This window comes from Myzus persicae, unplaced genomic scaffold, assembly GCF_001856785.1.
Source record: "Myzus persicae strain clone G006 unplaced genomic scaffold, MPER_G0061.0, whole genome shotgun sequence".
Lineage (NCBI taxonomy): Eukaryota > Metazoa > Arthropoda > Insecta > Hemiptera > Aphididae > Myzus > Myzus persicae.
In genome coordinates this window covers 1-11,496 of record NW_019101101.1, presented here as the reverse complement: position 1 = coordinate 11,496, position 11,496 = coordinate 1, and the positions used below count along the sequence as shown (strand labels likewise).

Sequence of the window (11,496 nt, the reverse complement as noted above, 5' to 3'; positions counted from 1 at the left end):
ATCAGGACGATACGACGCCCAAAAGCGGCATCAAGGTGCAGGAAAGAGCCATCAGCATCAGAGCGTGGCAAACCAGATGGGACCGCTCTACAAACGGCAGGTGGACGCACAGGCTGCTTCCCGACGTAGGTCGCTGGCTGTCAAGACCACCACTCGGGTTGACGTACCACTTGACACAGGCACTGTCCGGACACGGGTGTTTCCGGAAATATCTGCACGACAGGTAGCGGGCCGACGACAGCTACTGCCGGTACTGCATGAACCCGGAAGATACGGCTGAGCACACGTAGTTCACGTGCCCAAGGTGGGAGGACGAACGCGCCAACATGACCAGGATTCTCCGACGTCCACCAGTCCCCGGGGATGTCCAGGACATCTTGTGCGGTTCTCGACCCGACACACTACCCGACGACCGAGCATCCAGGTCCAGGCTACTCGCGCAGGCTCATAAAAACCGGCTCGAACTCGTCACCATGTTCGACTCAATCCTCGGAACCAAGGAAGATGACGAGCTAGAGGAACAGGCCAACGGCTAGTCGGCTACCCGGGATACACGATGAAGAACGGTCAGTCTCGCCCCATTTCGTAAGCGAACTCGCAAGCGAAACGTCGGAGGTGTCACCGACCACGTTCTTCATCACCCTACTTGTGACACCACGGGAGGGAGGGAAGACGATCACGGCATCGTAGTGACGCACGCGACCACCAGGGCGGCGGACTCCGGTCGGCCCGCGAAGACGGACAGGTACGCGACCACCAGGGCGGCGGACTAAGGTCGGCCCGCTAAGACGGACAGGTACGAGACCGCAAGGGCGACGGACTCCGGTCGGCCCACGAAGATTCACTCAGTTCCGGAACCAAAACACTTCTTATATTTGTTATTTATTGAAATGTAATAATTGTAATGTATTGAAGAGGGCGGTTAGTCGGGGACATGTCCCGTCAACCCCTCCACGCATGTATGTATTATTTGTAATTTGTTATCAAATAAACGATGGCGGCGCCGCGGCAGTAATGCGAAAGCAATTCCCGCGGCGCCGTCGGTTCAAAACTGGAAAAAAAAAAAAAAGGTTAGGTTAGGTTAGGTTAGTTGTGTACGGTCGTCAGTTGTGTACGGTCGTCAGTTGTGTACGGTCGTCAGTTGTGTACGGTCGCAGTTGTGTACGGTCGTCAGTTGTGTACGGTCGTCAGTTGTGTACGGTCGTCGTTAGCGTGCGGACGTCTGCTCCTGACCAGCGTCTCCTCAGCAGGTCCTCCAACACGATAACGTTACAGTCTTAGTACGTCCAGCGATTACAGCGACCCCTTGCACCCGGCCACAGAGGCGGCACCGCTGTCCCGGCCGCATACGTGCAGCAGGCGGAAAGCCGTAAGTACGCTTTCGGTTTTTCGAAAATATCTCGCCAGGGCTTGCTCGGAGCGTCTCGGGAGCAAAAATTTGCCCACCCAAAACTCCCTGACCTCCCTGGGCGACCACCGATAGGCCCCCGAAAACCCGGTCACTCTAGCCCTAACCAAGGCCGAGTTATAGGGCACCGAAGTTGGCACTTCTAGCAAAACCGCATTCCAGAACCCAGACAGCGGGATCGCCGGCGGCGATCCTACCAGGGCCCCAAGGGGCTCCAACAACCCCCCCCCCCACAATACAGCGCCCAACGCCCGGAACCAGCCCGGTCCCCGGGGCGATCCTCCACACGATGCACGACATGGAACAGTACGATGACACGGACGACGTCCAGGATGTCAACATGATGTCTCCAACCGGCCGCTACCTAATAACCGGAAAGCTTGATCCCCCCCTCTCCGAAACATCAGTAAAAAGGAAAGGCGGAACAAGCCCGCCTCAGAAGTCTACCACTGGATTCACCGACCTGGAAACTAGCCTCAAATCTATGAAGGAGACTCTGAGCTCCGCGGTCAGGGTCACTAGGATGGAATCGTCAAAGCCAAACGGACCTCCAGTCCTTTATAGGCTCGCATCGCTTCTTACGGATCTCTCCGTCGTCCTCGATGGCATTTTGGCGGAGAAGGGAAACCTCGTTTCCTCCTTAACGTCGCCGACCAAGAAGAAACCCAGGATTACAGTGGTAGATCAGCCCGCTCAAAAACCCGTCATGGCAGATGCCTCCACCGACACAATCTTAACCCCGAGATGGTGGGACAGTGATAACGTCATCGAGACTAGGGCCGCTTCCAGGCGCAAGAAAGCAAAGAATATCACAGGGGTTGGCGTTCAGTCAACAGCAAGGGATGCCGAAGCCGAGTCGGCCATGGAAACTGACGGTGAAAACTGGTCCACGGTCCTGAAGAGACCTCCGAAAACTAGAGGAACAGCCTTTCACAGAGCGTGGCCACGACCAGCCGCCCACAGTTGAAGGGACCCTCGAAGAAACCCCCGGCAGTGCTGATCAAGCCATCCGATGGGAAAATCTTCGCGGACACGGTCAGGACGCTGAGGTCATCCGGTTTGTCCGTGCAGGAGCTAGGCGCGAACGTCACCATGAGGGAGACGAGAGACGGGTGTGTACTCATGGAGTTGGCCGGTGGCGCCAAATCAGGCGCAGCAGTTAAGAGCACCGCATCTGCCATCTCGGCAAAGCTGGGGGATTCTGTTGGAAAGGTAATCCAACTTGGCGCCCAAGTCGAGGTAGAGGTATTGGACTTGGACGCTGTTTCCTCCGCGGCCGAGGTGCTCGAGGCGCTCCGAAAGGCCATACCGGGCGACGACCCGGCGGCGGTAGCTGAACGCGAGGCAATCAGCGACGTCAGGATCTGGTCAGTACGGGCGGGCCAACAGATCGCTACGGCCAAAGTTAGTAGACGCGTTGCCTCACTGCTCACAAGGATCCCGGTCGGATGGACCATGTGCCGTGTGCGTCCGAGGACTCCTCCACCGGAGAGATGCTTCAGGTGTCAGGCCTTTGGTCACAACTCTAGGAGCTGCAATGCGGCGGACAGATCTGGAGCGTGCTGGAGATGTGGTGACCCCGATCACCGGATGGCTTCGTGTAAAGCGGACCAAGATCGTTTCCTGGCTTGCGATCTGGCTGGGCTTCCTAAGACTACCCACAAACCGGGATCCGGCGCTTGCGCCGCCAGACGGATGGCTGCAGGAGGAAAACCGACCATCAATGGTTAAGTTCCTCCAAATTAACTTGAACAAGAATTGGGCGGCCGAGCAGTTAATGTTCCAGACCGCCGATGAGACTGGCACCGATATACTTTTAGTGAGCGAACCCTTCAGGAGACTAGGCCCCGAGGACATGTGGTGTTTCAGCACCGACCGCAAAGCCGCCGTAGCAACCACCCAAGGGACAATGCTCGTTCGCAGCGCGCACGGCGCAGGCGAAGGCTTCGCGTGGGCGACTTTTGGAGACTTGTCAGTCTTCAGCTGCTACTGGAGGCCCGGCACGACGCTTCAGGAATTCGCTCTCTTCCTGGCCGACCTCGAAGGCGCAATCCGGGCAAATGACAGTCCAAGCGTCGTTGTAGGAGGCGACTTCAACGCGTGGAACACAGAATGGGGATCCAGAGCGAATAACCCCAGGGGTTGCCTCCTCTCCGACTTTGCGATCAGTCTCGGTCTGCTACTGTCGAACACCGGGTCCGTCCCCACGTTCGTTAGAGGCACGGCCACGTCCGTTATTGACGTCACGTTTCATCGAGGACCGGGCCTGATCGGCTGGCGCGTCCTGGAGGCTGATTCGCTGAGCGACCACGCATACGTGTACTTCGAGTCGTTCGTCGAGCAGCAGACCCCTCCACGCCACGAACCGCCTCCAGCCGCTCACCACGGTTGGTCGACCAAAAAGAGGGACGCTGAAGCCCTCTTCAACTACCTCCGGGACGTGCACCCAGAAGCAGTCGAGGGACCAATAGGTACTGACAGGGCTTTGGCGTCTGCAAGAGCGCTGGATGAATTCCTCTTCGGCGCTTGCTAGGCGTCGATGCCGAGGCGGAGACCGGGCCCCCCGGGCAAGCGCCCGGTCCACTGGTGGACAGATGATATCGCTGAGCTAAGGCGGAAATGCTTAGCCTCCCGTCGGGTGTATCAGAATCAGCTGAGATCAGTGGACCAGCGCGGAATGCAGGAGGCGCGATTCGCCTTTATCTCTGCCAGGAAGAATCTCCGCTCCGCAATCCGCGAAGCCAAGAAGAAGTCCTGGTCTGACCTTTTCGACCAGGTGGAGGTGGATCCTTGGGGCAAGCCCTATAAACTGGTGATGGGGAAACTAGGTTCTCGCAATCGGGACTCGGGCTGTATAGGCAGAGAGGCCGAGATTGCGGACTTCCTCTTTCCCGCCGCCCCCCCGACGAATTGGGACGAGGCACCCTCCTCGGTCGTCCTCAACTTGTTCGAGGAAATCGACCCCGTCCTGAACACCCCCATATTCACGAGGGTGATCCCACTGTTCACGGCCGACGAGCTGTCCCGGGCCGCAAAGAGATTATCGTCAGGGAAATCCCCAGGGCCATCGGGAATCCCCAACGAGGTGTTAAGGAGATATGTGACGACTAGACCCCGGGCCGCACTGAGGGTCTACAACGATTGCCTACAGGCCCTTTCGTTCCCACCACGCTGGAAGAAGGCCTGGCTCGTTCTCATCCGGAAAGAGCCTGATAAACCCCCCGAAGCCCCCTCCAGTTATAGACCGATTTGCCTACTAGACACTCCAGGCAAGCTGCTGGAGAGACTCCTGCTCCAACGCCTCGAGGCCCACCTCGACGAGCACGGCGGCCGCAGAAGGGCGGCGAATCAATTCGGGTTTCGGAAAGGAATCTCAACCGAGTCAGCAGTAGGTAGGGTCTTGTCGATTGCAGCGAATGCCGCATCTAACACTAAGGATTTATGCGTCCTGGTTACGCTAGATGTAAAAAACGCTTTTAACTCGCTCCGTTGGCCGGTCATCGACGAGGCCCTACGGAAAAAACACGTTCCCGAATATCTGGTAGAAATGCTGCGGTCTTGGCTAACTGACAGGGAGCTCCTTACCGGAGAGGAGATGACTCCGCGGCCGGTCACGTGTGGGGTGCCGCAGGGGTCGGTCTTGGGCCCTACTTTGTGGAACGTCGCCTACGACTCTCTCTTAGAGATGAACGTTCCGCGTGGGGTCCACCTTGTCGGGTTCGCAGATGATCTTGCGGTTGTGGGCGTGGCCAGTACGGGCCAGCTGTTGGAGGACGTTGTCAACCCAGTACTGCGGTCCATCGACGCCTGGATGACGAGTAGGGGTCTTGAGCTCGCTCATCACAAAACCGAGGCAGTAATGCTATCCAGGAGGTTGGCATTCGTCCCCCCTCGCCTTGAGGTCGGCGGTCACGCGATCGCCCTGTTGAAGGACCTGAGGTCCCTCGGGGTAAGGCTGGATACGAGGATGACATTTTATACCCATGTACAACTAGTGGCGAAGAAGGCTACTGCTTCGGCGACGGCTTTGGCAAGACTCATGCCAAACATCAATGGGCCCGGGCAGTGGAAGAGGCGGCTACTGGCCTCCGTAGTGGAGAGCCAGCTCCTCTACGCCGCCCCCATTTGGTCAGCTGCAGTATCGGCATCGGCGAGGACTACCGGCGCTCTTACACGCCCACAAAGATTAGTCGCCCTGCGAGTCATAANCATGTACGCCACTTAAGTTAAGGCAGTGAGCAGCGCATGGAATGAATGTGGCTAAATTGTTTTTATTTAATATGACTGCCTGAACGCCATGGTATTTTCCTGACATGTTAGCTCCATTGTCATACCCCTGTCCCCGTACATTTTGTACATCAAGTTCATCAGCTTTTAATTTTGTTAATATTTCCATAGCCAACCCGTCCCCAGTTTTTTCCTCCGTGTTTATGAAATCTATAAAACTTTCTTCAACTGTAATTTTTCCATTGTCAATATCAACATAACGAATCACTTCAGCCATTTGTTCATTATGTGACACGTCGGGAGTGCAGTCAAACAGCAAAGAAAAATATTTTGCTTTTTTTATTTTAGATAATATTTTATTTCGAACTGTTTGTCCCAACAAACAGATAAATTCATTTTGTATTTTTGGAGATATATAACTGATAGCTCCCTTGTTATGATTTAAAAGATGTTGTTTTAGAATATTATCATATTTGCTGAGTAATTCTATTAAATTTAGAAAAATACCAGAATGTTTATTTCCTACTGTTGTGCTCGATCCTCTAAATGCTAAATTATTTTTTGTGCAAAATAAAATTGCATCTAAAATTATACGAAGTATATGACGCCATCGATCTTTTTCTAGCAAAATCGCCTTTTGTAATTTATCGTCAATGCATTGAGAGTTTTTCAACCTATTTTCAAGAGATTTCCATTGTAAGAAATGATTTCTATGATCAGCCGATTTCTCGTGATCTAAAATACGATTAATATTTTTCCAATCCGAAAAACCCTCGTTTGTACATGCAATACTTGCTGTTTTTAAGGTATTTGATTTAAATAAACAGCATGGAAAACAGAATACGGCTTTACTATTTTTAGAATAAATCAACCAATTTCTGTCTATAACTTCATTGTTCGGTAAAGTTTTTTTAAACCAATAAGGGGAAAATCGACGACCATCGTCTGACATAGATTTACTAAAATCAGCATCTTTACCTTGATCAAGTTCTTGCGTTACAAGGTAAACTCTAACGCTATCCGTAATTGGGGGCCAAGAAGGTGGATCGTTACAATTTATAAGTTGAAAAAATGATTCAAAACTAGTTGAAGAAGATGGGGTAGGTTCATGAATATCGGATGAAATATCCTGAATTATTTCACTTGATTTTATTGTAATAGAACTAACACAAGTTTCAATTTCTTCACCTACTAATATTGGCTTATTATGAAATGAGTCATTTGAATCACCGGAATTTTCTTCTGAAATAAAGATTAATGATTATGAATACTATTTATTTCTGAATAAATCTCGTTCTTGCAAACGTACATTTGGTACAACGGATAACGCACAAGGAACAGACAACAGTAACAATTATTTACGATAGACGGATAATAATTGACATAATATAGATAATGTATTATATAAAATCACCGAAATTGTAGAAATCGTTTAAATAATTATAAATACTAACTAGTAACTACATCTTTTCAGTGGCGATTTGAAAAGGCTGTGGCGGCGCCTCACAAAAAAAATCTTCTTTACGAAGTTTAATAATATGAATTATCATTTATTTTATTATAGTATAATATTATTCCGTGTTTATTACCAAAAATAGCGATAAACCGATAAGAAATGCACGAAATAACAATTACGTAAACCGTAAACAAACGCTCATATATTTTCAGCTTTTGGTACTACTTTGAAGAAAACCGGAGCAGTTTTACAGTTTTACTACCTTAACTTTTAATTAGAAAATAAACTAACCTTTATCTTCTTGATATTCTTTCAAGTTTGACACTAAGTCAACCGATTTTTCATCTGAAACAGAACCTTTAGAAAACCAGTCTTTCATTTGTTTTGACAATTGTACGTCTTCATTTGCTTTTTTTTTCTTAATACTTCGATTCTCTGCTCCACTTCGTTTCTTTTTATTATTCATTATTATTTTTTAATAGTTAAACTATCTGTATAGTTTAAAAACACATTAATTTAGTATAAATAATTTGTACCTGTTTCTTGTTCGAAAAAAAAATAGAAAGCTACACACTTGCCAAGTGATCAGCAAATACTAAGTCAAATTATTAAAATAGTAATAATTACACAAAATTTGTTCACTATTTATAAACTGATCTATCGTACGTATATCAACTGATATAATATAGATAATAGATATTAAGCATGTACGTCGATCGATTCGTCGATTAAACAGAAAATAAAGATAATAATATAATATAATATACTACTGTCTAGTGTCTACTATCAACAAAATACCCATATAACTAATAATGGTATACTATTCTTATCGGCGATCAACGTCGTCGTAATTTCGGGGAAAAAAAATAAACATTATGTTTACGGATTAGTGCGTAGCAATGAAAAATATTATTTTGACAATATTTTTTCATAAATTAATCATTTAATATTTTTGCGCCCCCCAGCATCAGGCGCCCAAGGCAAACGCCTCGCTCGCCTCACCCTAGTTACGGCTCTGGTATTCCAATCTTCAATTCTAATTAACATATTCAGATGATTAAAGTCAATTTTTTTAAATTCAGTATTAGAATTGTTGTATCAACATTTTTACAATCAAGTAAAGTATTCCAATCTTCAATTCTAATTAACATATTCAGATGATTAAAGTCAATTTTTTTAAATTCAGTATTAGAATTGTTGTTAGCCCTAGTTTTTTGAATGTTTAAATCATCAGAATTAATATTTAAGATTAAACTAAAATGATCAGTAATACTACTACTTAATATAAAAGCTGATACTTCTTTAATATTAATATTTTTAACAAATAAGTGGTCAATACACGTGTTAAAATGACTACTGATTCTGGTAGCCGGTAGGCTGATTACAAGCAGAGTAAAAGTTATTGCTATACAAAATATTCAAATAATCAACTGTTTCATTATTATTTAATAAAATATCAATATTAATATCACCACATAATATTTGATCATAATTTTGATTATATTGCGATAAATAATCATTCAGAGAAGATAAGAAACCTTCCAAGATATGACTAGGTGACCTATATATGCCGGTTAGATTAAATTGTGAATTACCTTTATTTATAGTTAATTCAATAGAGTTACAGTTAGATATAATTATAATATTCGTGTGTAATTCTTAAAGTGAATTTTCCATTTGTTTTAAAAAAAATATTGCATGGCACAGTTGTGGGCAACTGGCGGCCCTCGAGCCTTTTTCATTTGGCCCACCCTACATTTTCAAATTGCATTAGGTATAGGTATACAAGTCGATTTTGCCGTGTTGTCATTAGAAGCCACACATCCTAAAAACTCTCACCAAACTGCAAATAACTATTTATATTTAAATATTTAATTAAATTATTTTCAATAACGTTTTTTGTATTACCTATTTCATTATAAACAAAATAAATGCTAATTGATCGAATAAACTTAGCCCTTAAAGACCTTAAAAATATTTTAACCAATCTATCACTTGAAATCGCCCCTGAAAAATGCAAGTCCGTCATCTTTACCAGGCGAAGATACGCCGACCATTCAAATACTTTTTTAGACGAATACACCATTCCCTTTGCCCCTAATGTCACCTACCTCGGCCTCACCCTGGATCCTAAACTTCGTTGGCAACCTCATCTATTATCTCTTTCTGCCTTTACCTCTCGTTGGTCTAATTTTCTCAAGTCTGTTTCTAACACATGGTGGGGTTCTTATCCCAAATGTCTATTATCCATATATAGGTCAATAATTCGCTCCAAACTGGATTACGGCTGTTTCCTTTTCGGTTCGGCCTCTTTCACCAATTGGAATAAAATAAACAAACTTCAAATTGCATGTCTTAGAATAATTATGGGTTACGTTAGATCCACCCCTGGACCAGCTATTGAAGTTGAGTCCACTTGCCCCCTTTTTAACATCAGATGCCGATGGCTGGCTGGAAAATTTATCCTCAAATCACTAGCCCAATCCAATCAATTTATATTCGATACTTACTATTCTCTTTCCTTAAATTGGAGATATACACCAAAATCAATGCTGGTTCTCTCAATCGCAGCTAACTCTCTTTCCAATTTTCATCAATATATTATTAAATCAAATAAACCTCAAATCTACGAGCAGTCTTATGAATCCCTCCTATTCACTCCTCTTGTTCACATTGATGGTCAATTCACTAATCTGTCTTCTCACCAGCTTAAACAAATGTCTAACTCCGTGGTCAATAATATCCTTTCCAATCACCTCAATATTCTGTTTCCTAACACTTTGGTTATTTACACTGACGGATCAGTCTCCCGGTTATCAGCTGGATACTCATTCTATATACCCGAGTTGCATGTCTCTTTCGCTAATAACCTCCCTCCTACATCATCTCTCTTTACTGCATAGTGTTATGCAATCTATTAAGCCCTTTTATTTATTTCAAATACAGATCCGGGTAACTACTTAATAGCTACTGACTCTTTGTCTTGTTTACAAGCCCTAGTTTCCAACCCCTTTAACTCCAAACTATCCCCTCTTGTTTTTCGCATTAAGTCTTTTATATACTACCTTAATAATTCTCATCGCTCTATTCAATTTTTGTGGATTCCCAGCCACATTGGCATACTTTGCAACGAAGTGGCCGACCGGCTAGCCAAATCCACTGCCATCACAATCCTACCTTCCCCAGCTCAATTACCTTGGACTGATTTCTCCCCCCTTTTACGCCGTCACATCCTCAGTCTTTGGTCTACCTAATGGAATAATTTACCCGTTGGTTTTGCTTCCAAATATAAAAATACTGCTCCTATAATCTCAAACAACAAAACTTGGTTTAACAACCTGAACCTACCTAGAACAACAATTGTACGTTTTAACCGCCTCCGCGTGGGCCACTCTCTCTTACCAGACCACGCCTATAAACTTGGTCTAAATGACTCTCCCATGTGCACTCTGCATACCACTGAAAGTGTCTGCGACCTCCAGCATTTACTTTTTCATTGTCCGTCTCTCCGCTCCGAACGTCTAAACCTACTCAAATTATTTAGCGCCCTCAATATCTCTCCAAACCTTTTTTCCATCCTCAACTCTAACTCTGTAATCGTCATCAACAAAATTATTAAGCTTATTTTGGACGCTGGTTTTGCCATCTAATTAGCTGTTTTTTTGTATTTGTCTATAATTTCTTCTTGTACTTCTTGTAATTAGCTTAATATTTTTCTTATATAATTGCTATATTTAATTGTTATATGAATTTTATGTTATATGTATCTTTCTTAGATGTATATATATATAAGCTGTAAACCCTTAAGAAAATAATTGTTGAGCTAAAATGGTTTTATACCAGCAGCTAATAAAAAAAAAAAAAAATGCTAATTAAAATGCATATTTTGAATGACCTTTTTTTTTTTTCTATCCTCTGGCCCGCTAGATTTTAAATTTCTAAAAATTGGCTCTCTAGTAACTTTGAGTTGCCCATCCCTGGCATAAAATTATAATATAATTATATAATTATATTGTCCCTCAGAGTGCGCTGTATTTAGCGTCTCTATTCTAGTAAAATGAATACTTCGGGATTTTTTTTTCAAGGTTGGTACCATGGTATGACATAGTTCTTATCATAATTGGGATAACTGTATCTCGCCGTTTAACGCTAACCTTCTACATGTACACCAACGTTACCGAATAAAATATCTCTAATTTTAATATCTTTTTAATAAAGTAATTTGAAATATGCTTAATTGTTCATCATCTGCCATGGTGCACTTCACTCAAAAACTTACTACAAAGTACAAGCCCTTCATTGAAGACAATAAACTTAAGCTATGTTCTCAAGGAGCATTAAATCAAGGACAATTTTGGATATATATACTTTAAAAGTAAAGCAACTGAAAGAAAAATGTAAATTA

The 11,496-nt window shown here is 44.7% G+C and overlaps 2 protein-coding genes across 2 annotated transcripts; one reads left to right on the top strand and one right to left on the bottom strand.

Annotated features, from left to right (window-relative positions):
* Positions 1-5,629: 5,629 nt before the first annotated feature.
* Positions 5,630-7,557, bottom strand: LOC111027729 (zinc finger MYM-type protein 5-like). Its single transcript, XM_022306141.1, has 4 exons — positions 7,383-7,557; positions 6,143-6,877; positions 5,757-5,968; positions 5,630-5,668 (listed from the first exon to the last, which is right to left on the bottom strand). The coding sequence occupies exons 1-4, from the start codon at positions 7,555-7,557 to the stop codon at positions 5,630-5,632; spliced, it is 1,161 nt and encodes a 386-aa protein (XP_022161833.1).
* A 1,010-nt stretch (positions 7,558-8,567) lies between these two features.
* LOC111027730 lies at positions 8,568-10,554 on the top strand. Its single transcript, XM_022306142.1, has one exon. The coding sequence runs from the start codon at positions 9,023-9,025 to the stop codon at positions 9,992-9,994; it is 972 nt and encodes a 323-aa protein (XP_022161834.1). The 5' UTR covers positions 8,568-9,022; the 3' UTR covers positions 9,995-10,554.
* Positions 10,555-11,496: the final 942 nt, after the last annotated feature.